Genomic DNA, 27,559 nt, shown 5'->3' with positions numbered 1-27,559 from the left:
TGAGCTCTGATTCTGTGATTCTGTAAAGGGACAGCTTTATTTCAAGTTGTATTGTTATTCACTAGTTACCCTTATTTTAGATGACTTACATTTATTCTGTATGAATATATACTGTGAGAATATACATTCACTGGATATATCTTTGTTCAAAGATCTGCCTGTAGTGTCCCAACCTAGGACTAACACCTGCAATCTAAGTACAAGAGTACTTCCTGGTCACAATTTTGTACTGACATTCCACCAAACTGACAATTGTAGTGGGAAACATCAAATGGCCCCTGAAGGATTTCAAACTCATTTCAAACAAGCCACGGTTTTCAAAAGTGGCCCAATGTTCCTAAGCCTTGGTGGTGCTGCTTGTGTGTTTGGAACTGTAACATTAGCTGGTGAGCAAGTTTGAAATACAGATTTTGAGATATTAACAGACTCCCATAAAATCCAGTAGATAAGACACTGGTTTTATACCAAATTTCAATGAATATAGGACCACTGCAATACTGTATAAACCTCAGTTGTGGACTGTCCAATCAACTGAACAGGATATGAACCCACAGTAGCAAGCTCCTTCTTAAATAATACATACATCTCTATGTTATTATCACTCATGCAAAATGTGAGCAATAACCAGAAAGAATTCATACTTTCGATCAACAGGAAGCCAGGAATACACTTCTCCTATATGACTGTGTGTTGTACATTTAAAATCAGCAATTTGGGAGCAAGTTTCAGAAGGAGTGGCATGTGGCATGTTCAATTCCTGAATATGTTTCTTGACAAACTGACTGATGCATACATTTGTTTGCTGTCCTAGAAGCAGTTTAGGTTGATCCGGGCAGTCAGAAGTCACCTAAGTGTCCACAGGCCGCTGTTCCCTTTTCAATGTTCCCTCACTGATGCCCTGTCTGTTATGACTACACTTTAACTCTCCAAAACTTGCTCTGAACCTTTTCATCTCACGTATCCAAGAAATCCTTTAGTAAATAGGTTTCAGTTCTCTGAAATCGACATACATTTACTCGCACCTATTCCATTTCATGATGTTCCATTTGCCTGATACATGTTTCCTTGACTCCCCTGTCCTCACGTCCTTTCCTTGAGTCCATTCCTTGCATCCTCTGCTGGGTGGAGCTAAGGAGCTAGGAAAGGATCTGAGGAAAGGACATAAGGAGGTAAAAATAAGTGATTGGAATGAGCCCCAGGGTCACCTTAGTGGCTAACCTCACTCTAGCACAGTGGCTGGTCATTGTTTGCAAATGTTTGTAGCTGTCGTTATTAGCTAGCTAACTAAATTCTTTTGTGCTTGGCAAGGTTAGCTGGCTGGCCATGATGTCCCGAGAATTTGCTGTAGGTGCAATATTTTTGATAGTAAGTGCTGGGACCCTATTGTTTTTGTTCTGTTTATTTATTATTATTATTATTATTATTATTATTATTATTATTATTATTATTATTATTATTATTATTAGAGGTCCAAGCAGCGAAGCTGCAGGAACCCTATTGTGAATTTCCTGATTATTATTATTATTATTATTACTTGTTAAAATGAAATGGGCAGCAAAAACCTTAAATCATAGAGCTTTAAAACCAGGCAGGTATGTTCCTATGTCTCCCTACTACTCAGGTTATTGCAATGACGCCTAGTGAGCAGATGGTGGCAGTGTAACGCAGACATTTACATTGTGACCCGTAACTCCTGAGCCATATAGTGTAGAATCAAAATTATTTTTTCCACAGATTATTGGGCTCATGCTGAAGCAAATATATAATTGCCTTTTTTAAATTTATTTTTTTATTGGCCCACCACCACCCCCCTCTTTGGAGGACATCTTCATTAATAGTTATATATTTTTCAATATATTCCACATGTCCCCCTAGAGCATACCCACCCAGCCACCCGCCCCCACCCAATTACAAAGAGGCAAAACAATGAATAAACATACAAGAACAAAACAAAACAAAGGAGAACTAAAACCTAACAAAACCAAACAAATGAGAAACAAAGAAAGAAAGCGTTGAATTAAACATGAGCATTGGTGATAGTTAATAAGAGAGTTTATGTGTTGATGTAGGGGATACAAGATCAGGGAGTAAGATGATGAGAGGAAGAAAATAAGATTTTGGTGTGAGATTGTAATGTGTGTGTGTGTGTGTGTGTGTGTGTGTGTGTGTGTGTGTGTGCGTGTGCGTGTGTGTGTGTGTTGGTGTTAGTGGGACTAGTTAGTAGGCAAGTTTAATGCGATGATAAAGGGGGCCCAAATTTTTTCGAAGTGTGAGGTTTGGTACTGGAGCATAATTTGTTCCATTGATATGTGTTATTTGAGGAGATTTAATCATTGCAAATGTATAATCCTGATTTAATTTGCATATGCAAAAATACCGCAATTTTGCATTTTTTGCAAAACCTTCTTTTGCAAACTAGTCTGGGGCCATTTGGCCTATTGGCACCAAATAGGCTAGAAAGAATCTGTGGATACTGAAACTTGCAGAATTATAAATAAGTTGACTTTTCAAAACAAGGTTTTTTTTGTTATATTTTCAACCGTTGACCAATCAGGTTGAAACTTTGCATGCTCAATCTCTTTGAAAGCCCCCAATCAGCAACCAGCAGCCATTTGACAAGCTTAGCAATGGCCAGTCATTATGAAACTTGGTGAGTATATTGAGCTCTGGACTTGGTACTCCCATTTTAAATATGGGATCAGTCGGCCACTAGGGGGTGTTACAGGAAATATTCTGGTTTTCAAATAGCATATCTTTGGCTATGGTCTTTGGAAAATGCTATGAATCATATAAGTATAAGTATATCCTACTCCTGTGGAACAACCTTACCTCAATGGGCAATGTCGGCTAATATTCTTTTTCTGTCAGTTTGAATTGTTCAGCAAAACCTACATTAGCGAATTAGATTAGTCTGGGGCTGTTTGGTTCATAATCACCAAATTAGATTGTAAAGAATTTCTGAAGTCTGAAACTAAATAATTATCAATAAAATGTAGACTTTTCAAAACAATAAGGCCGCCACACGTCAATCAATTTTCATGGGCGTGGCCATGTTTTACTTTCACAGAAGTAACTCATGAACGCTGAGACCGATCCTCACGGAATTTGGTTTCTATATCATATTCACTAGCCACTCAGATGAGCTAAAAACTACTTAAAGAACATGGCCGCCAGCAGCCAATAAGCAATCGGCAGCCGTTTGACAAGTTTAGCAATGGCCAGTCATCATGAAACTTGGTGAGTATATTGAGCTCTTGACTTGGTACTTCCATTTAAAATTTGGGATCAATCGGCCACTGGGGGGTGCTACAGTAAATATTCTGGTTTTCAAATAGCATATATCTGCTTATGGTTTTGGGAAAATGCTATAAATTATTTCAGTAGATCCTGCTCCTGAGTAACAACCTTACCTCAATAGGAAATATCAGCCAATATTCTTTTTTTCTGCCATTTTGAATTGTTACCAAAACCTACATTAGCAAAGTAGCTTGGGCTGTTTTGTTCATAATCAGCAAATTAGAATGAAAAGAATTTCTGGAGTCTGAAACTCAATAATAATCAAAAAAATGTTGATTTTTCAAAACAATATGGCTGCCACACATCAATAAACTGTCACGGGCATGACCATGTTTTACTTAACCAGATGTAACTCATGAACGCTATGTCCGATCCTCACAAAATTTGGTTTGTAAGTACAGCACATGACATGCAATTACAATTTTGCTTGTGAAAACAGCTTGTGATTGCATTATGATTAGAACATCTGACCACCATAATAATTATGGAGGACCAAAAATGCAGAAATGAAAAGTCAATGATGATCAATTAATAACTGATTATTTTCTTCTCTTATCAATTATCAAAAGTTTATTTTAGTGTTATTATCATTTGTAACATCCACTTCTATTCAATATCTGCTATGAAGGGGAAGAAGGGAAGGTCAGGTGATATCATCACACTTAATAAACTTTTACTATTTTAGGCTCATGCCCATCAAATAAAAAAGATTATAAAAAAGCGCCCCCCCCTCCCCCATTCACCCTTCTCACCCGAGCTCAGGACACCCCTGTGCCCAAAAACCTTTTGAAATATGTTGCTTGTCACCTTTTCAAATTCTGTCTTTAACTAATGTAATGTGGTCACCTATCTTGCGATTTTATATTGACCATGACAGATGGTGACAGTGATGACAACCATTTTTGTGCTGTACAGACACAGGGAATTGATGGACCTGAGCTTGTTGACGCACGTATACTGTTTAAACAAGAGTTGTTACATACTAGAGCAGGAGTACAAACAGGAAAACTCATAGTGTGAGCAAATAGTCTACTTTTTTGAGCTGTAATTAAGTTTGCAGCTCCAAATAAGTTGGCTCAAATTCACCTGGCTCATCTGTTGACATGGGGATTTCCATACTATCCTTTGCAGGAGGTCTGGGCTGGCTAGCCTCGACTGTAGACCCCCTCCATGGCATTAAAGGAACCCAACACAGAGGTGGATTGCACAACGATAATTAAAGAGATAAACAGAGTTATCAATCGAACCATTATCACCCAATAACTAAGACATATATGAAGAGGAATTAAACATTTCTGATTGCTGGGTTTGTTTTCCACATACAGTGGTGTGGAAATGAAGGCCATTTTATTATGCTAGTGTTCCTATGTCACTTACATTACATTACATTTATTTATCCAAAGCAACGTACAAAAGTGCATATCATGGTCATTGGACAACTACAAAACATAGGTTCAATGAGGTACAATACTAATTTTGTACAGCTATTTATCGCCAAGAACACAGTTCAGTTCACGCACTTATATAACAACTGTTGAATTTCACCTGGACACAAATCCAAACGTTAAACAAGTAATCTATAAAATGCCAGGAGAACCTCACGGGTACAAAAACAACTACACTTATTTTATTGTGCAAAAAAATAATACTAGCATGCCCCCTGCCATGCTATTGATGTCCCCAGGCTTTATATGGTGTACTGGGACTGGAACTAGATTCATGGAGAAAAAGTGTGTTATGTTGCATATGTGATTCTGGCCATTAGGCATCGTGTCACCCTGTATCCAGTACCAGATAGATCTTAAAGAGATATTAATGACGGGGAACTATTTGCTTCTGTTATGTTTACAGGATATGGAGTAGGATGAACAATAACCGAGACTAAGCTACTAGCTGTGCTGATTGAATCCGTAACTAACGATACAGCCAAAGCAACACAAAGTGTCACTGCTGACATTTAATATAATTTTGCTGAATGGGGCAGTTCTGGATTATGTTCCAGCATCTCAGAATGGCACATGCGCTGTGGTTTGTAAAGAATGTTATACTTACATTCCTGACAACAATGAAGATGAGAATAAGAGGTTGTGAGAATTCATGACTCCTTCTTGGGCTTGGGATATGTTTGGATGGTTGAAAAATGGCCTGGGAGGGACTGGCACTGTTATTGCGCAGTGACTCTTGTTGATCTGTATCATACTGATGCTGATGAGCTGTGTTTTAAGCCTTTTCACCCAGTGTATAAGGCCACCCCAATAGCACCAGTCAGGCTGGAGCCCAACATTATACAGGAATGACCACAAGGGTTCCTGGCAGATGATGATATTGTCATCTAAACCACAGATCGCAGAAGACGGTTGATGACTGAGTGTGTTCTGACTCAAAGGGAGACAACCTTAGGCAGGGGTGAGCCCACACCTCAGGTCACTGAGTAATATAAGTTGTGTTTCAAAGCTTGTCGTTTTAACAAAAAACAGGAGGGATTGACAGGAGTAGAGTTTTCTTTTTTATAACTAGAAATACCCCACTAAAATCTTAGGCCCTCCAGCAGTGCCTCTCAGGCTCCAGGCATCGATCCTCCCAAGGACAACAAGAAGTTTGAATATTGCATGTGTGCTTTAGTGTGTGTGTGTTTTTATTTCTTTCTCTCTGTCTTTTATACATTTCTGGAAGTCCAAACCCTTATGAGCTTGGCTTTTCCATTTTCCTCCCCTGCCAACCTATCATGGAGCAATTGGCTATGAGGCCATGCTGTCTGGCATCAACTGATTGATAAAAACGAAATAATCATTTTTGATTTAAAGCTTTTTTGTGTACATTGAAGGCAAAGTATTTGTGCTATATGATTAGACATTACCAGTCATTTATTTTGTTATTTATTTTACTATATGCTTATGTATTAGCCATGTACCAATCAGATACAGCTATACCTCTCACAGATGAGTGGGACTGAAGTAGTAATCTCTTATGATCAAAAAGGAGAGAAGAACATAATATTATTATGACATCACTGACTGTGTTAATGGAAAGATAATGCAATAAATACAATAGATAAGGAGAATAGATACACCTAAACAATAAAAAAAATCTTTAAGTAAAAATTCAAATAAAAACTTACATGAACTACGTTCCTATATGAAAATTGTTTCAAAATGGCAGAATTTGCATGGAACAAATCTGTCAACACTAGCTGTGTATGTCAATGTTTAGGGAGGGAATGTACACTTTCTTAAACAGTCACTTTTCATCTTGACATACTCAAATTTGCCTGTCAACCCCACCTTTGCCGCCTTTGATTTCCAAGGTTCCATGGTCGCCCCTCAGGAAGTTGGGGGATATAAAACCGAGAGTCTGGCTGGGAACTTTACTCCAGTGCACCAGTGCTGAGAACGTTCCAAGCCCCATAGCAGAATGGGGACACTCTTACGACTCCTGGCCTGGACGCTGCTGTCTGTTGGGCTGACAGGTCGGTACATCTTTTTGCAACTCTAAGATCTGCAGGAACTGCTTTAACATTCCTTTTCCAATTAATGCTTCTTTGATGCAGCTCCACCATTATATTACAGATTATTACGTCATTGATAGAAAATTAAGTTTTTGTGGTGTTATGGAAGCTTTTCCAGTTAAAACATCAGTACATGCTAAATGTAAATTCAGGTCATAATGTGGAATATACATTACACAAGATCTCAAATCTCAAAGCATGCTACTTTCTATTATCTAAGATAATAAACATGTTTTTATTGTGACTTGGAGAATCTGATAAAGAATATGTAATATAAAATGTTACAAATAAATTTTTTTCATTGCTTCTCTCCACAGTTGGTCAAGAAGGACAACAAAGTAAGTCACGAATACAGCAAAATACTGAATATTTCATAGAACAATAAGGCTTTGCATTATTGCCCGAGTTACTGTTTTGAGTTACTGTTTTAACTGTGTTGTAGAAAGAAAAAGCAGTACAGCTAACTTCTCACTCATTGTGTTGTAGCCACTCCTCAGTCTGTGACTATCATCCCAACCCTGACTAAGATACCGCTGATCTCAGGTAAGGTCTGGAAATGTGCTCTCACAACTTACTGTCTATTACTGACATTTAATACCTAACAGAATGTTCTACTAAAAATCTGACATTGATGATGATGATTTTCTCTGGCCCAAGGAGTGAGCCCTACTCACAATGGCCGAGTTTGCAGCACATGGGGAAACTACCACTTCAAGACTTTTGATGGGGACGTCATCCAAGTGCCATCCACCTGTAACTTTGTCCTAAGCTCTCTGTGCAAGAGCGACTACGAAGAGTTCAACATCCAGATGAGGAGGCAAGTGGTGGACGGCCTGCCCACCATCAGCAAGATAACCATGAAGCTGGACGGGACAGTGGTGGAGCTCCTCAAAGACTCAGTCCTCGTCAACAAAATCAAGTGAGTACTATGAAATCTTAACCCTACAATCAATGAAAACAGACCATTCAGACCACCTCGGATTGTCGATTATCTAATCTGAAGAGAATCTAGCAATGCATCATGGATGGGCTTGAACGACCCAAGAGTCTCCTCCTGGAAAGCTATTCCACGTATTGCCAATATCTCAAAATTGTGCAAAAAAAATTCTTCTGATATATGTGCAGTTTAGAAGGCACATATAACGGCTATTGCACTATTTCATTAAATGTTGTCAAATTGATCTGAATCTAAATTCAAACAGTGAATAAAGACCTTCACTGATATTAGAGAATGTCTTTATTCACTGTTTGAATTTAGATTCAGATCAATTTGACAACAGTGATTTAGTTTTAATCTGGGTAGTACCGTAAACTTACTGACTGTGTTTACATACACACCAATATTCAGATATTAACCCAAATATCAAGTATTGTGCTTATGACATGAGTAAAATAAGCCTAATAAGCCAGTATCCCAGCAATGCCTAACCAGTATGTGTGATATGTGCCTCTTATACTGGTTAAATGGCAAATATAAAAAAGTATTTACAAATGGTGGTTAATAAGACATTATTAGCATTACATGGGCAGTGTGACAGGTTTGTTTGTTTTGTTTTTTTGGTCATTTGTGTTGCGCCTTTAACCAACTTCCATATCTTTCAGTGTCAAGCTGCCATACAGCCAGCTTGGAGTTCTCATTGAGCCAACCCCCGCTTACATTAAAATTACATCCAAGCTGGGCCTGGTTGCCACGTGGAACAAAGATGACTCCTTCTTGGTATGACGCTTGTGATGCTGTGTAAAAATACATTGAAGGCCGGCTAAACCTGGGGGATGTAAACATACTTAATCAAATGTGATATTTTGAGTCCTAGGTTCACCAAAGTAACATGGTAGTTTTTTTTTTATTTGTAAACATGCCAACATCTATGTTTATTCCCATATATAGCATGTCACAAACCTTAGAAAGTACACTGCACACATGTCTGATGAACTATCCTCTTCATGTATTGTAACCATCCTAACAGTCCTGTAGTGACAGGTGAGTGGTATATTGTAGCTGATGTAAGACCACGAGATGAACTCCATGTTCTTCTAAATGAGAAGGCAACAGCTGGATCTTCCAACCAACCAGTAGGGGGATTTTCTCTAGCATATGGTTGCCATGGAGATACGGAATGTAGACAAGCAGAGTCCTGTTCTTCAGAGAGGGTCATATCCAATTCAGTCTCTAAGCCTGGCACCTTCAAGCCATAAACATAATGCTGTAGCACAGACCTGTTAACTCTACAAATGTCAGAAGCACAAAAATATCAGTGTGTGCAGTGTACTTTACAAGGCATGTGGTGCACCCAGTGAATGCATGTTAGCATGCTTTCCTGTGCACAGTCACACTCGTGTTTATTAGCATGACTTATAGAAAAAATCTCCTGCTTCACTGAAGCAGTAATGTTTCTCTTTTATAATTCCCACTGGCTGTTTTCCAACAATAGAGAGCAGGATCTTGAAACCACAATAGATTATTCCTTGTGTACTGCATTTACATTATGTTTAGTATAAGCAAAAAAATCAATTTTGGGAAAGACAAACCTTGACAGTTGATTTTCTAAACACATGGCTGCCCAGGGATATTTGTGAACGTTTGCATGATTTTGCAAAACATCCCGTTGAAGGTCCTGTTATCATATTAATGCATGAATCTACAGTTTCTGTGGTTAAGCATGCTACGGACAGAAACGGGCATTGTCCGGTCACATTTGCGAATTAAAAATTGTCTACATCATCAATCATCAAATAGCAAAAATACAAAGTAAAAACCAAAAAGGATGTGAGGCTTTATTTTTTTATAAACTTTTTAATATTTGTATATAATATTAAAATGATATAATAATAATTTTTAAAGCACCAAAATAAAAAATAATGTAACAACGTAATCTAAAATAATGTAAAACTGTCAGAGGTCATGGTTTTGTATATAATGCTTGTGTTTCAGGGAATAGTTTCCTAAGGTAAATAATACAACTCTGAACTCTCAGCTTTTTGTTTAAGTCAAATCTCTCATGTTCTAGATGGAAATGGACAAAAAATTCAGAAACCAGACGTGTGGGCTCTGCGGTGACTTTAACGGGGTGCAGACCTATGACGAGTTCTTTAAAGATGGTAAGTTTTTGCTGAACCTCTGTGAAATTCACCAATGCTTGCAGCTAAAAAAAACTGTCAAGAGAGACAGAACTAACATTTTATTCTATGTATATCTGGGTGTAATTTTTAAAATATATATTCAGAGCTTAACCTCCAACCTTCTCATGCCTCACAGGAGCAAGATTATCTGCAATTGACTTTGCTAACATCTGGAGGATGGATAGCCCCACAGAAGACTGTGAAGAACCTGCACCGTTGCCTAAAAAGAGGTGCAAAACTGTGGAGCTGGTAAGAACCTGCACCTGGTGTAGTAAAAGTGTATGATAGATTTTCAGTTCTTTACATCCATTCATTTCACAAAGCAGCATGTCCTCCCCAGTGATAAGGACATTTGATCACTCATTCGGTGTTTTGATTGGTCCTGGGGTGTAACAGAATGGGCAGCATTTCAAATAAATGCATTTGAATTATTTATGGGTTAGCCCACTGTTTTGCATGATTTCATATCTTCGCATTCTCTGCAAAGCAGCATATTTTTCTGGAATTTTGGTTGCAGTATTTTTTTTTTTTTTTTGGGGGGGGGGGGTAAAAGTATTACACAATAATTGTGTTGTTCTGTGCCTTGACAGTACTGTACCTGTTGTGCTTATCCCCGGGCGGTTATCCCTACAGAGAGCGGCTTGTGAGCAGCTGCTGTCTGGACGGGCCTTCAGCAGTTGCCAGGACCTGGTGGCCAGCGATTACTTAATGAAAGCCTGCATCTCCGACTTGTGCTACTGCGACCAGAACAGCAGGTCTTTTTGCCTGTGTAACACCATCTCGGAGTACTCGCGACAGTGCGTACACGCTGGTGGACAGCCACAGCAGTGGAGGACCCAGCAATTCTGCAGTACGTGGCTCTCCACTTTCCTCCAACGTGCATGCAACGATCCAAGTGACATTATATCTTCCTCTGAAACACTGATGAAAATGTTTCATCTATTACATAGACAGTATTTTATATCAAAATACATATAACATAAACCTAGCCAACAGCAGTGTGAAAAAATAAAACAGGGTTAATATTTTGTAGAATATCCTTTACAGACCATATCATTTTATAATGCATCCTACAGATGTATAAAATAACACACATTTCATACAAGAAACAATTTTTGTAAATACGCTGGGGTCTTATTTTCAGAGTATATGTACATTGACTGTGTAAACATACTGCGAAAGAGGTTGATGATACCTTTTGATTTCAATCTTGTCATGGCTGACTGGCTTCACTGTGGCACACAGGCAAATCCTGTCCCTTTAACATGGAGTACCAGGAGTGTGGAACCCCGTGCATCGACACTTGCTCTAACTCAGACAGAAGCCAACTGTGTGAGGAGCACTGCACCGACGGCTGCTTCTGCCCACCTGGTAAATGCTCCCATGTTCAGTAGTCTCTATCGCTCCAGAGTCTGGAATGGGCAATTTGCTTGAGAATGGTTTCTACCAGAAGTTATGCTACCTGTTTGCTTCTAACAAGCTTTAGCCAGTATCAAGTTATTTGCTGATGGACCACCAGAGAACTTTTTGGTTTGAATTGCCACCTCAGTGCAAGAAATCACGATTTATTATAAGTAGTAACTGACCTCTGCTTCCTTAGCAAAACACATCCTGTGGGCTTACCTCATATAAAAGTGTTAACATGGTGAGGCTCATCATACCCTAAGTTTATGAGGGTGATGGACGAGGTTCAATTATGAGTAATGATCAATAGCTTCTTCTGCTATTTTTATTCCCTTTTGCTTGCAAAGTGATTTTATAAGGAGATCACAAAACATTTTAAAGAAACTGGTGATTATCTATCATGAGTTTAAAGTACCTTCATTCATTGCAAAAAGGCATTCAGCGGCATGCACATCTATAAATTTATAAAAATATCTGTGCTATAAACATTTTATGTCCATTCAGAGGTGCAGAAAAATTTAAGTGCTCTTCTGTAGCTGCAGGTATAATTAGGTTTGTAATTCCAGAGTTGGATCACAATGCTAAATGTTAAAAATATGTATTTTTCAGGGACAATTTTTGATGACATCAAGCAGACTGGCTGTATCAAAGTAGAACAGTGCTCTTGTACCTATAATGGAAGAACATACAGTCCAGGAGAATCTTACAGAAGCGGATGCTCGAAATGGTGAGTTAAATGCTCTGTGAAATGTCAAAATCAACCGCAGTGTTACTGTATGTTATGTGTATCCACTCTTTCTGGCATCATTTTAGTTTTTCCCTATATTAATTTTCAATCACTTGCATTATACTTTTCCATCAACCTCATCAGTGTTTTGTCCAATTTTAAAAAAATAAACTGAAGCACTAAAGCACCTGATTCAACGAATATAGATCTTAAAGACAATGGTTATTATTGTATTTGCATATCTTAGTTTAACTGGAGTCCCATTGATGTTAATATCTCTTTTGCAAGGGTGTCCAGGCCAAGAGGCAACCTACAATAAATAAGTATATGCACAGAACACAGGATATAAAATACAATAAACAAAAAGTCTGACTTAGGAACATGCCATTTGGTTATAAGAAACATGAAAACATATCTCTTAAAAATGTTTGAAGTAACAAGACTCAGTCAGTTTTGGATCCTAGTTGAATCATGTGTCATAGTACAAGACCAAAACAAAAGCTAGCATCCAGTTTTACTCAGGTAGGCATTGTGAAGCATTGTGACCATGTGATAATGAACTAAAATACAAGCTGTTTTGTCCAGTACATGTTCTGGGGGTGAGTGGAGCTGTGCGGAACTGGAATGCCCTGGAACCTGTTCTGTAGAGGGTGGGTCGCATATCACCACTTTCGACGGAAAGGCCTACAGCATTAATGGGCAGTGCTCCTTCGTCCTGGCCAAGGTTAGTGCCCATAGAGTCTGTGATTCTGACACCATTATATTTTATGTCAAATTTTTTATGTCAAACGCATGGTTAGGGTCAAGTTCCATAAACAGCACACACTCTGCAGGTCATACACTCTGATGCTGCAGTAAGGTACGTTATTTCCAGGCTGAATGCTAAAATTTAGTTATTAAAATTACCATTTAAAAAAAATGTTACTGTTACATTGTGTTCTGCATCCTCCTTTATATATAGAAGACAGACAGACAGACAGAGAGAGAGAGAGAGAGAGAGAAGGTCTCTGTTGCTTACAGTCCACAGGGCTAATGAGCCTGAAAAGTTTGCAAATAAAGTTAGCGTTCAATAAACATATCTGCCGCTGAAAACCTGCTGTACAAATATGCACATTTAGAAACAACAGTAGCAATACAGCATTTGCTTTAGATGGGCGTGGCTATAGGTTAGCAGCCACAACCAGCAGTTTGCAGGTACCTGCAGTCCAAGCCTGGTGAATGTTCAAAATCTATATTTAGTGAACCTTTATTTTTGTATAGTGCCACGTACAAACAGGTTAGCATGTAGCCCTTCAAAACAGACAATTTCCAAAGGGAATACAATAACAAAAAAGGTGCAGTTGAGCCCATCTATTTTTTTTTTTTTTTTAACTGTGGAATGGGTGAATTCTCTTCAGAAAAATATTGGTTTGTGAAATGTCACAGTTCACTGTCACCCTTTTCCCTTAGCAATGTGAAGGGACGGATTTCACAGTACTGGCAGACTTAGAAAGATGTGGCCTAACCGACACGGAGACCTGTCTGAAGGCTGTGATCATCCGAGTCCCAGATACTGTAAGTAATTCCTTCCTCTGCATCCTTTTAGGCGTCATTTAAGTAAAGCCTGAAATTCATGAAACACCTCTTTCACCTTAGGGTGTCTCAGTCTTCTTTTGTCACATCTGGCTTAAATATGAAAATATTTGAACTACATGAACCATTTCAAGACCAGTAAGATTCTAGGAGATTAATGACCATTAAAAGCATTTCATTTCAAGAAGATTTTATATTTTGATATAATTGTAAAGTATATTCTGGCTAGTGTACTGTCGACCTTATGTTCCCTAAGTGTCATTATAAATGGCACCAGGTTGTGCAACATCATATAGATAAATGTTATTCAATTTCATGTGTTTCTGTCTCTGTCCAGTAAAGGAATATTAAAATGTATGTTTAGTGTGTAGAGACAGCTGTTTATTTTTTGCACTTAGTTAGTATTTGAATTGGTCCTCTTGGAAAAACTAAATTACTGTTGGTGATTTTGTAGGGCCAGTAGGTGGCAGTCTTACTCTCTCCCTTGCTGTTCTAGTGCATTGGTTGTGGTTGAGGCAAGTTTCCCTACTTCTGTTTGAAGTGCTTTGAGACCATGAAAAGTACTGTGAAAAATACAACCCATTATTCTCATTATATTCAGAGGCTAATATTTAACCCGAAATATCCCTTTTCTCCAAATTGTCCATTTAAAATGTTTTTTAAGGTCTGTCATATCACATTCCCAAGAGTTCAGACAAACACACTATCTTCCGAAGCACGTCCCGCCAGGTCATCGATAGTTAGTATATTAGAGCAAATGCAACAATGTACCAGGGTTGGCATCCAGTGGTGACTACTGACCACCATATCCACCAATGGTGTACCAACCAGGACATATTTTTAAGGCAGCTGTTGTAGAATGTTAAATGTCTCCCTACTCACTTCCTCTCCATCCCACAGATCATCTCCATACAGCCAAACGGAGGTACCTTTGTGAATAATTTAGCTGCTCCACTGCCACTTTCTACAGGTAGGCTGTTGCAAAATTTCTGATATATGTCTGCTAGTAATGAACAGAAATGGATGTATTCTAACGGAATCATATTTACGTTACAGATAAGGTCACCATCTTCAAGCCATCCACATTCTACGTCATTGTCGAAACCATTTACGGGCTCCAGCTGAGGATCCAGCTGGTTCCAGTCATGCAGGTCTACATCACCTTAAAACCCTCAAACAAGGGGACAACCTGTGGTACGTGCTCGCATTTTCAACCTGTACATCATCCTACCATAACTGCAATGATACAGAGATTAAAGAAATGATCCAGAGCTTTGTCACAAGAACTATTTTTCTTAATATGCTTAATGCGATCCACACCTTGTGATATTTTATACAAGCTGTATCAATAGCATGTTATTGAAAGAATGGCGATTACAGGTAATATGGGTAAACTATTGTAAGGTGCTGCCTGGTTGAAAATTTCACAGGCATTCAGCACAATTTCAGGCTCTTTCTTTAAAAGGTGAGCAAGGTTCTAGCAAGGTCAGGAGTTGTAGGTCAGTGGAAGCATTGGCTGAACTGCCACCTCCACTTGTAGCCCACCTAAACAAGATCATGATTTGTCACAAGCCATTACTGATCATAAGTTTATTAGCAATGCACATGCTTCCTAGCTTTTTTGTCATACTTACAAGATCCCTGATGGTAACCAAGAACTATAGGCAGTAAGTATTCCCAATCACCATTGGCATTCTTCTATTTGTTATCAGTGTGCTCTATGACTAGTGCAACTCTTCTCTGGTTTCTAGCAAAAGGTGATATAGTCATGATCTCTATTGTCATCCCTGGCATGTCTCCAGAAACTGACATCTTGTTGAGATGGTCAACCCAGTCAGTCTCATAGTACTGTCCATTTATGACCCTAACTGGAGGCTGTCAGATGGCTGACTGGTATTTCGACACATGCCCAGTACCTTGTGCCTTCCTCCCTCAGGTCTATGTGGAAACTTTAACAATATCCAATCAGATGACTTCAAATCCACGAGTGGACTGGTGGAAGGCACCGCAGCAGCATTCGCCAACACCTGGAAGGCTAGGGCCAGCTGCCCCGATGTTAAGGGCAGCTTTGAGAACCCCTGCGGTCTTAGCGTGGAGAACGGTAACTATGGCATCAAGCAAACTACAGCTGTGACTCCCCATGACAATATTTACTGTAACTTCCTATGACAGCATGCACACTAGAACTCTGACACCCTAACTGACACCATGTACACTATAATTGTGACTCCCTGACTATGGCAACATGTACACTAAAACTGTGACATTCTGACCATGACAACATGAACACTACAGCTCTTCCTGAAACCTACTTCTGTCCTTCATTCTCATATTTGTCACTATAGGGAAGTATGTGTTTACTGTGTATATGACATGGTATTTTAAAGTATTATGATGATATTCTTCCAAAGACAGGAAACATAGTTCCATGTGTTCATGTATTTGTGTCTCACCTTTCCCCAGAGCAATATGCCCAGTACTGGTGCTCCTTCCTGACAGACCCAAAAGGACCATTTTCCCAGTGTCATTCTGAGATAAGCCCAGACAGTTACAAAGCAGTAAGTCATTACACACATAATTATTTAGATGTCGTCATTTTTGAAGAGGTCATGATCATTATCCTAGTCGCTGAATTTCTGTCCAACATAGCAAATTTGTCCGAGAGCTCTTTTTGATGGCGGACTCCCTCTTGTCCTCAGCAATGCATGCATGACAGCTGCAACTGCGAGAAGAGCGAAGACTGCATGTGTGCTGCACTCTCTTCCTACGTCTACGCCTGTGCCGTCAAAGGCATCATACTCAAAGGATGGAGAGAAACTGCCTGCAGTAGGTCAAACTTCATCAGACAAAGGGAAGCAGGACAGATCAGGCTAAGTGATACTAAAATGGGGTTTTCTGTCTTTTCTTTTTCTCAGAGAAATACACCAGCTGCCCAAGCTCAATGGTGTTTCAGTACAGCATGACCAGCTGCAAGCGTACCTGCCGCTCTCTCAGTGAGCCTGACTACACCTGCCAGGTCGCCTTCTTACCTGTGGACGGCTGCGGTTGCGAATCGGGAACCTACATGAACCAAGAAAACCTATGTGTCCCGCCCAGAAGCTGTTCCTGTTACCACAAGGGGGTGGAGGTTGCCCCAGGAGAGACAATCATCAAGAACGGGGCTACATGGTAGGGCCATCACTGTGTGTTAGTGACAGTAGGGTTTCTGTGTGTGTGTTAGTGACAGCAGGGTTTCTCTGTGCGTGTTAGTGAGTTAACAAGTCAACAATCAGCAAATAAATACGATACAATACAGTGTATACTGTATTCCGAATGATATAAGCACAGGCTTTCTAAGTGACCACAGTGTTTATTGTGCAGACAGAAACAGAACACATTCCGTGCACTCTGGATCATAAATTATTGATATAATTCAATCCAGTGAAAAACAGCACAATGAAGAAATAGCTTCACTTGTTCTCAGTGCATTGCGATATTGGCTTTGTTTTGCCAATCTTACACTGTCCCCATTTTGCAGCACTTGCAAGAAAGGATCTCTGAGTTGCTTTGGGGCTGAACAAAAGATAAGAAGTAAGTATAATTAAATCTCAGTCTCTAATTTCAATTTCAATTTTTATCTGATTTCAATTTAGCGAATAAATACAGTAAATCTGTATTTAAAACATGGGACCTGTTCTATAGGCTATATGGAGATAGCAAATACAGTATATTCAGCCAAATACTGAATATAAAGACATAAATTCAATTACTGTTATTTCTATTTAGCAATGTGGACATCCGTACAAAACCAGAAGTTATTTAGTCAAGACAGAACAAGCACTTAACACTGTCTTTTTGCATTGGACACAGTTGGGTCAATAGGCAGTGTGCTTAGCTGGAGTTTAAACCTCAGGTTTAAACCGCTAGGCCACTGAACTGCGGTGCAACTGGAGCACCTTTTCCAAATCAATGAATTAAGAATTAGCTTTTCCAGTTGTACAGCAGTTCTGAGGTTTCAACTTCAGCGAAGCACACAGCAATTGACCCAATAATATTTACAATTTAATAGAATTGTAAAGAATTAATTAATGTTTACAGTTCTGTGCTAAGTAAAATGGAAAGGGACAAGTCATTTTTAGAAGCAGGAAATAAACAGTAACACAGAAATGCCCATCCTGCATCTCCCTCAGAGGCCTGCCGTGCACCCATGGTGTTCTTCAACTGCGAGGAGACCAAATCAGGGACCAAAGGGTCCGAGTGCCAGAGGACCTGCAGTACACTCAACATGGAGTGTGTGAGTTACTCACTTACCTTCCTACAGACCACCCGGGAGCTATAGACCACCCATCAGCATTTACAGTACAATACACTCAACATGGAGTGTGTGAGTTACTCATTTACCTTCCTACAGACCACCCAGCAGCACGTACAGTACAATACACTCAACATGGAGTGTGTGAGTTACTCACTTACCTTCCTACAGACCACCAGCAGCTATAGACCACCCAGCAGCATTTACAGTACAATACACTCAACATGGAGTGTGTGAGTTACTCACTTACCTTCCTACAGACCACCCAGCAGCTATAGACCACCCAGCAGCATTTACAGTACAATACACTCAACATGGAGTGTGTGAGTTACTCATTTACCTTCCTACAGACCACCCAGTACCTATAGACCACCCAGCATCATTTACAGTACAATACACTCAACATGGAGTGTGTGAGTTACTCATTTACCTTCCTACAGACCACCCAGCAGCTATAGACCACCCAGCAGTATTTACAGTACAATACACTCAACATGGAGTGCGTGAGTTACTCACTTACCTTCCTACAGACCACCCAGCAGCTATAGACCGCCCAGCAGCATTTACAGTATGACACACTCAACATGGAGTGTGTGAGTTACTCACTTACCTTCCTACAGACCACCCAGCAGCTATAGACCACCCAGCAGCATTTACAGTACAATACACTCAACATGGAGTGTGTGAGTTACTCACTTACCTTCCTACAGACCACCCAGCAGCTATAGACCACCCAGCAGCATTACAGTATAACACACTCAACATGGAGCGTGTGAGTTACTTTCCTACAGACCACCCAACATCATTTACAGTACAATACACTCAACATGGAGTGTGTGAGTTACTCACTTACCTTCCTACAGACCACCAAGCAGCTATAGACCACCCAGCAGCATTACAGTATAACACACTCAACATGGAGCGTGTGAGTTACTTTCCTACAGACCACCCAGCAGCACTTACCGTACAATACAGTCATCATTCAACACTCAACATGCAGTGCATTTACCACTCACCTTCCAATAGACTGGCAGTAAAACTTTACCCACTAACTTAGCACACTGCAGGGTACTTTGCCCAAACTATTACCCTGACCTATCCATAAATATTTATGAGCTGATCTCCTCTGTTTGCCCTAAACCGATGCTGATGAATAATCAGATTCACAAACAGCATTCAATTGCTTGAAATGTTGAGAGAAGCAGCATATGATAGCCTGACAATGCTTATTAGACCTGGTCTGTACTAGTTAGCAAGCCAATCAGTCCACCATTTATAATATACCATTTTGTGTATTCAGACAGGATTAGAGAGTGCACATACAGCAGTGGTTATGCCGATAGCAGTAAAATGTTCACTTACACATGGACAACCATGAAATTAAAGTGTTTTACAGGTGCACAAGTGCCCGTGATGACTTCTTATTGTGATGATTTTGTGATGTGATTTTCCACCACAGATCAGTACGGAGTGCATTTCAGGCTGTGTATGTCCTGAAGGACTGGTGTCTGATGGGAAGGGAGGGTGTATAGAGGAGGACGCCTGCCCCTGTATCCACAACGGCATTCCATATCAGCCTGGGTCCAAAATTAAAGTTTCCTGCAACACATGGTAAGCCTGATCTGCACATACTTCTATAAATCAGTGTTCCTTCGAAATGCATCTTATCCTAATTTCAGGGATGTCACTCAGAGCTTAGAAACTCTGTGACAGCTGTTAGCATCCTGCCTCTTGGCCAATGCACACTGGGAAAGGTTCCAGCACCCCCTGCAATCCTGACCCCGGGTATAGATAATGGATGGATGGATGGACAGCTGTTAGCAGAAGAGTATGCTAAGCAAAAGAAAAAAAAAAGTCAAATACTTTTGGCCCTTGGGACAAATAGGTGCTGAAAACAAGCATTTCTGACCAATCAGGAAAGATCTCATCCCTGTATTTTGTTACTGTTATCGTTTCAGCACCTGTAAGAAAAGCAAATGGGAGTGTACATCTAATGAGTGCCATGGGACCTGTGCCATATATGGAGATGGCAATTACATCACCTTTGATGAGAAAAGGTTCAGATTCAGTGGAGGGTGTGAATATACCCTCACTCAGGTACATCTTATAAGGAATGGCAAATTTCTAGTTAAATGTACTCATGGAGCAAGACAGAAAAGTAGCCTGGGAAAGCATATTGTGTTATATCTTTTCTCTCCATAAATATCACTGTTATCTTTAAAGCCAAATTGAACACAATATCTTGGATATATAATATGTTTGGATATTTACTCATAATGCTAGTTACTAAGCTACACTACCACATTTCAAGACATGTCACATATGTAGAAATGTGCATATTCCTGAACTTAAACCCAAATGTGAAACTTTCGCAGGATTACTGCAGCAAGAGCAGTAATGGTACTTTCAGGGTGATCACTGAGAACATACCCTGCGGAACCACTGGAGCAACCTGTTCTAAGGCCATCAAGCTCTTTCTGGGGGTATGTACTGCAGGCCTGTGTGTCTGACGTTAGTAAAATAGCAGGACATTTCAACCAGAAGCCTACCTAAAAGCCTACAATGGGTCAGGAGCAAAACTACTACTTAGTAAGATATTACAATTACAAAACTGACTCTATTTAACATGTGCACATCGGCATTAGATATATTATCATGACTGACATGTTAACATTATATGTCTGGTAATGTTTATAAAGCATGAAAGAAAATTGCTGTAAGCAGTTAGTTGGTAACCAGCCAACAACTTTAGACAGTTTTGTGCCTCAAGTCTGCAAATGTCAACCAAACTTCACGAATGAAAATCTCTGTGGCAAACAGAAAGGACAATCACCCCCAAATGTCCCAGAAATAGATACTGTAGCTAGTAACTATTTTTGTTAGCATGGTTGTAATTTCTCTTTCAGAGTAATGAGCTGGTGCTGGCTGAAGGAAAGTACGAAGTGATACAGAGGGATACCGGCAATGAGATTCCATACCAGATCAGAACCATGGGGATTTATCTGGTGGTCGAGGCAAACAATGGTGTGATCCTAATGTGGGACAAAAAGACCAGCATGTTCATCAAACTTGGCCGAAAATTTCAAGTAAGTATTTTTCATGTAAAGTCATAAGTGATTGATCAATTTGTCACCACGGCGACCTCACTATGTGATGACGTATTTGCATGGTTGCATGTGCACCACATTGTTCAAAGAACAGGGCAATTACTTCCAGGTGAACACTTTTATTTATACATATGTTTAGGGGAAAACCTAATCACTCTGATTGGAGGCAAAGGCACCCCTTTATCGTTGCAGTGCTCCAGGCCTGACACACGCGTGTGCGTTTAGTGCTGCACTGCTCCAGGCCAAAGATGCATGTTTGCATTTAATGTCTTCCCCAGGGCCGTGTCTGTGGTCTGTGTGGAAACTACGATGGCAACGGAAACAACGACTTCACCACCAGGAGCCAGGCAGTGGTAGTGAACCCCGTGGAGTTTGGAAACAGCTGGAAGGTGGCTCCCACCTGCCCCGATGCAGAGCTCATAAAAGACCCCTGCACATCAAACCCTTACAGACAATCCTGGGCCCAGAAGCAGTGTAGCATCATCAACAGCAGAGTGTTCAGTGCCTGCCACTCACAGGTACAACGTCCACGAACCACAGTTACCCTACTCCAGGGATAGGCAGCATTCAAAAATATATATGCTGCATTTTAAATGTTTATTTTTCATATATGTATTTCATATATTATATGGGTTGCATTTTGTGAATTTTGTATTGTTTAAATCTCTGTGCCACCTGCAACGCAATCTTGGCCTCCATTTTTTTTTTGTAGTTTGTAAACATATAGACAGTTATTTGTAGATATTTTAGAATGAGATATATTTTAGGATGTTTGGATCAATCTCTGCCATAGCTAGACTTAGTGGTCGGTCCTAGACTGGTTCTTAATTTAGATTCAAATCTAGAATCTGGAGTTATTCACTTGTGGTTATACAGCCACTTCTATGTGAGTACAATGAAAAATGTGCTTTAAAAGTATGTTCCCATACTTTGAAAAGTAATTCTGATGGTATAAAATGGCGTGTAACTGGAAAAAAGTGATTTGCTGAAGCAGAAAATCTTTACTGTTCTGGAAAGGTGGACCCTGGGCAGTACTACGATGCGTGCGTGAGCGACTCGTGCGCGTGTGACAGCGGGGGAGACTGTGAGTGCTTCTGCACGGCTGTGGCGTCTTACGCGCAGGCCTGCAACGAAGCTGGAGTCTGCGTCGCCTGGAGGACTCCCCAAATCTGCCGTGAGTCACAGCAAACCACACAAGCAAAAACCCTGTGCCGCAATGAAAATGTGTTCATATGACTGTCACACGCCAAGCGTGACACCCCTGGGAGGAGATGCGGCAATGCTGGGGAACACCGTTTCTGTCGCACGGAGAGAGAGGGCGTACCCACACACACACAAAAAAAACTTTTCAGTTCCCTGTTCTGTGGCTGACCCACCTTCCCGGCCAGGTCCAGCTCCTCCAGTATCCCAGCTGAGGATTGCTTTCTTTTTCTTTCGTGCTCAAAATAAAATGAAACAAAACTCATAACCGCGCTCTCAGTGTAAGCTCCCGGTCTCGGCCCCGAACTGTGGAGAGCAGCACACCTTTAAGCACATGTGCTGATTAGCTAACGCAGCCCAGGTGTGTGTGCTCTCTCCACCAGCCGGCGCAGCCGAGACCAATCCGCCTCTCCGGCAGACCAAATGCTACAATGACCCTGAGCAGCAAACCTGGGTTCACAACAACAGGGATCTGTTGTTCTCTTGTTGAAAATGCAATACGGTTTATCTTGTCCAGTACCGCATTTCATTATAAAACCATTGAGGGCTGGTTTAAACCAGTTCTGGTCCCCAAGACAGATGGACCATGTTCAAGAAAAACATCACAGGATAGAGACAAATGGCAATCAGAGGAGCAACATGAGAAATACCATAATGTAAAGTAAACTTGCAGCTTGCACTGTGGTACATTCAGAGCAAGCTGAGCCATTGATGCATCAGAGCATCACTTGACGTTAATGTGCCATGCCACAATCTTACAAACTGTGGAGGAACTTGTCTTTGTGTAAAAGTGATGCTTTGCAAATGCGCTTGATACTATCTAATCAGAGCACTAGGTACAATTTTGTCGGGAAAATGGCGCGCATTGTTGGGCTGAATGGCCCATTCTCGTCATTATGTTATGTTATGTTAATATGTGGATGTATAAGACTGATTTGTTTCTATCCCATGTAGCTCTGTTCTGTGATTACTACAATGGCCCTGATGGCTGTGAATGGCACTACAAGCCCTGTGGAGCCCCCTGCGTTAAAACCTGCAAGAATCCTTCAGGGATTTGCTCAAAACAGATTCCTGCACTTGAAGGTAACATTTTCCCCCCTACTCTGTTTCCAGTTATCAGAGGTAATATTTATTTCCTCTAGTTCTTTACATAATATGTAGTTTTAAAACCATACTTCATTTTACTCAGCTATTGATGCTACAGTTTTGTGCAGCTGATTAGCCACTTAAGCATGTTAGAAAGTTGCTAAGTTTCTCATTTAAGAGGGTATATCACTATGGACGTAGTTATACTCACACTGCTGCCTCAACATGAATGTCCCATTTTTGATAATGAAGGTATTCACTTTGTTAGCTGTGGTTTCCATTTACATATACCTGGGGTACAAAAATTTTATTTAATTAATTAAGTTGATTTTTTCTGAAACTGAGCTAAATGAACTTTTGCCCACACATGCTCTATTGCAAGAGTAAAATAACAACTTGTGGTGACTGTGGCTGTGGTCTGCATATTATGCACCAAACATTATTTTTGAATTGGTGGAAGGCTTATATGTAATAAATACTAGTGAAGGAGAAATTCCCGGGACCCCCACTGACACTGTCTGTTATCCTGACCCCCACGGGCACCAAATAGACATATAGTACTTGTACCTATTCTTATAACACTTTTTCCCTTGCTTATACTTGTTTTATACTTGCACTATGTTTATTGTTTGCACTATGTCTATGTTTATTTTATGTTTACTGTTATACATCATCAGACCAAATCAAATTACTTGTATGTGAAAACCTACTTGGCAATAAACCTGTTTCTGATTCTGATTCTGTCACACTATATAGTTTTACACATTTGACATAAACCATTTTTGAAGGCTATTTTCATTTTTATATTGGCTTTCTAATTCTGCCTTAAAATACCTCACTGTTATTCAGTAGTTCAAAAAATGGCAGCTCAAGAAGTAGCCTAACTTCAACTGGTAACTGGTCATACACTGCTCATAGTAATTTTAACTGAATGTGGATCGAAGAATATATCCTGAAAGACTTTATCTTTTCAGGCTGCTATCCAAAGTGTCCTGCAGACAAACCATTCCTAGATGAAGCCACAATGACTTGTGTGCCGAGTGAAGAGTGTGGCTGCTATGATGAGGAGGGAAATCACTACACCAATGGACAGAGTGTCCCATCCACAAAGAACTGTGAGACCTGGTAAGATTTTTTTGGATAATCAACAAAAACTCCCCTGGCTAGGATCACCAGTAATCCTGTATTTCAACAGAAAATGCTCTGACAAAGGGAAATCCCTTTGACACATATTTCCTGCAAACATACTTACATTACATTACATTACAGACATTTGGCAGACGCTCTTATCCAGAGCGACATACAACAAAGTGTATAACCATAACCAGGAACAAATGTGTCGAAAACCCTAGAGAGAAGTACTATTCCAAGTGCAGGGAACAACAGCATAGATTAACTTGCAAACTGCTATGACATAGGACCTACACTGAAAAAGCAAACCAAGAGACTGAAGAAACCAAATCTATAGATAGTTACAGTTCCCTGGTAAATAAGCTAGCAAATCTGTGTACTGTGTGCTGCAAATGTAACTAGGCTAATTTGAAATATCTTTCAATGCCACACTTGTACAGTGCATGCTGTACTGTATTACAGCAAAGGAATGATGGCAACACTGTTCAAAGCTCCAGTTAATATTTAGCCTACTGTGTTCCAATGAATGACTTACACACTACTCAAGAAGAAAGATTACAACCAATTTCCTTCTTTTCTTACAGCTACTGTGCAATGACAGGAGTGCTCTGCAGTCATGATGACAACGGTGAAGCTAATATTCATAAAACTATATTAATACTATAATAATCAAAGAAGGGGTGTGAGGAAACACATGGTTGAATGTATCTGACAAGTAAATATAACTCTTTTCTGATTTTCACAGCCTGTTACTGCATATACAAAGGAAATAAATATTCTTATGGAACTACCATTTACAACACTACCGATGGTGACGACAGTTGCATCACTGCTGTCTGCGGAAAGAATGGAACAATTGAGAGGGATATGTATGCTTGTGCAACCACCACCACAGCAGTACCAACCACGTCACCCAGGACCACAGAATCCACAAGCACTGCCACATATACCACAGCACCACCAACAACAGTCTTTGTCTTCTCAACAACAGGTAAGTTTAGATGATTTATGCCAAATAGAACTGTACCGGGGTGTGCCATGTTGGTTGTGTTATATTAGGGGTTCCCAACCTTTTTTAGTTCAGGACCCCAATTTTAGGTCTGAAATTTTACGCAACCCCAGCCATTTAAAATATTGACATTTCTTTGCTATTGGATACTTTTTTAATATTTAATATTTAACATATGACAGTTACATTTTAGTATACAATCACTGCTAAGAGTCCAGTAAAGCACAATATGTTGACACTGATCGTACATTTAAAAACTCACCATGTCTAATGGGATGGTTGCGCTTGCGCGTCTCACTGCAACTTATCAAAATCAGGGGAAGTCGAGAGCGCGCGTCTGATCTCATCTGTCACGTCTAGTTTGGACTGGTCATTTTGATATCATGCAAACAAGAGCGCTAAGTCCTGGTTCGCACAAATAAGTCCTTGGGAAGGGAACCTTTCTAAAGTGCTGCCTGCTCAGTTGATTACGTTTTCTTTTGAAATATGATTTTGGCTTCCCCATGTATTCTTTGTGTGTTGTCTCAAAGTGCCTTTTAAGTTTGTTTGGTTTCATACTCTCTGTAGACAGCACATTACCGCACAAGAGCCGTTTGTGCTTTTCCTCGTTGTTCTCGATGACGCTCGTAAATCCATACTGAAGAAATGATTCATCATATTTTTGAGACCGTTTTGAAGTTATATGTTCAGTATCAGGTTCGCTTGATGTTCTGGATGGGGGAGCTCGAATTAAGAAATCGGTCCATTTTTAACTTGCTAAGTCGGCTACCCACACTGCATAGGACAGTTTGCGCCAATTTACGCGGATTGATTTAAACACAAACTTGATTTAAATGAACTTAATATTTGTAAAAAAAAAAAAATATTTTAAAAATTATATTATTTTTAAAAAATTTAAAACATGTTTCTATTTTCAGCTATTTTCTTGCGACGTACATTTGCGTATCAGGCGACCCCCGACCCCAAGGTTGGGAAACGCTGTGCAATATGCTTCTGTTGAATAGTTTTGTAACTGCCAATGGTCTTTGTAATTCAAAGAGATTGGTTGTAACTTTTTCTTAATTTTTTAACAGAAATTAAAGGGGAATTTCACTTTCAAACACATGTGGGCTTATTTTGTTTATATTGTCATTCTAATAAATGTGTCGACCTTCATTTTTCGATTAGTTATTTCGTTTTGTTAATATTTTACAATGTTTTGTTGCTTACCTTTACAAATTCATAAAGTAGACCTAGGCAGCATAACATATTATCGATTAGTTATTTAGTTTTAAATGTCAAACGTTAGAAACAAGGACCTATTTTTTTTAGCGCAAGTCCACATAGTAGTACGGTTTCCTGTTTTTTCTTCTTCGAAGAAAAGCATAGCGTTGAAGTCGCGCAATGATATGCTGCCTAGGTCTACTTCATTAATTTGTAAAGGTAAGCAACACAACATTGAAACATATTAACAAAACGAAATAACTAATTGAAAAATGAAGGTTGACACATTCATTAGAAGAAAATTAGAAATAAAATAATCTCCTATGTGTTTTAAAGTGAAATTCCCCTTTAAGCCATGAGTGGCGTGTATTACTGTCAACACATTAACCCTTAAAAAATAAATAAATTATATATATATATATATATAAAACTTAGCAAAATGTTATGAATTTTACTCTTTAGTCAATTTTTGTGACTATTTAAAACTCAAGTAAATTAGTCAATTATTTTGTCATTTTGAAAGTAATTGCAATTCTGGAAAACAAGTGACTCAATGCATCTGATATAATGTCAAAAGTGTAAATTTAACAGTTATTGAATACAACAAAAACATTTTCAAGAGAGATCTTGCAACTTCCTTTTCAGAAATGACATCAGCAACTACAGAAAAAGGAAGGGAAACTTCCTACAGACCAATAACGGAATCAGTGCCTACATTCACACTGACAGAAGGAGCAACAACAAAATATTCAACATCACCACAGGCAGTGACCACAGCAAAAACAACAGTGAGAACAAGAACCACGCCAAGGCCAACTGGGCCAACAGAAGTCAAACCCACACCATCTCCCACAGCACCTTTGACGACAGAAAAACCAATATCCACAACAGAGAAAATTCAGACTGA

At 39.6% G+C, this 27,559-nt stretch overlaps 1 protein-coding gene across 1 annotated transcript; it reads left to right on the top strand.

Annotated features, from left to right (window-relative positions):
• Positions 1 to 4,167: 4,167 nt before the first annotated feature.
• On the top strand, positions 4,168 to 27,559 carry LOC118215542 (mucin-5B-like). The gene is made up of 30 exons (XM_035396438.1): positions 4,168 to 4,206; positions 4,982 to 5,027; positions 7,460 to 7,721; positions 8,405 to 8,519; positions 9,811 to 9,901; positions 10,059 to 10,171; positions 10,556 to 10,772; positions 11,168 to 11,293; positions 11,936 to 12,053; positions 12,639 to 12,777; positions 13,503 to 13,607; positions 14,526 to 14,595; positions 14,682 to 14,819; positions 15,562 to 15,726; positions 16,089 to 16,183; positions 16,325 to 16,451; positions 16,541 to 16,793; positions 17,143 to 17,195; positions 17,795 to 17,898; positions 19,376 to 19,527; positions 19,875 to 20,013; positions 20,292 to 20,399; positions 20,823 to 21,002; positions 21,302 to 21,541; positions 22,041 to 22,197; positions 23,178 to 23,306; positions 24,284 to 24,434; positions 25,025 to 25,068; positions 25,186 to 25,431; positions 27,273 to 27,559. The coding sequence occupies exons 1-30, from the start codon at positions 4,168 to 4,170 to the stop codon at positions 27,557 to 27,559; spliced, it is 4,209 nt and encodes a 1,402-aa protein (XP_035252329.1).

The sequence above is a fragment of the Anguilla anguilla genome, chromosome 16, assembly GCF_013347855.1.
Source record: "Anguilla anguilla isolate fAngAng1 chromosome 16, fAngAng1.pri, whole genome shotgun sequence".
NCBI lineage: Eukaryota > Metazoa > Chordata > Actinopteri > Anguilliformes > Anguillidae > Anguilla > Anguilla anguilla.
Note: the sequence above shows the minus strand (reverse complement) of the source record. Positions and strands in the feature narration are given on the sequence as shown.

Excerpts from the sequence above, each read along its gene's own strand:
- LOC118215542 (XM_035396438.1), top strand. The coding sequence starts at position 4,168 with ATGACAGATGGTGACAGTGATGACAACCATTTTTGTGCT. Across the intron at positions 12,778-13,502 it reads GCTCCTTCGTCCTGGCCAAG|CAATGTGAAGGGACGGATTT; the intron begins GTTAGTGCCCAT and ends CTTTTCCCTTAG. Across the intron at positions 25,069-25,185 it reads CTGCAGTCATGATGACAACG|CCTGTTACTGCATATACAAA; the intron begins GTGAAGCTAATA and ends TGATTTTCACAG.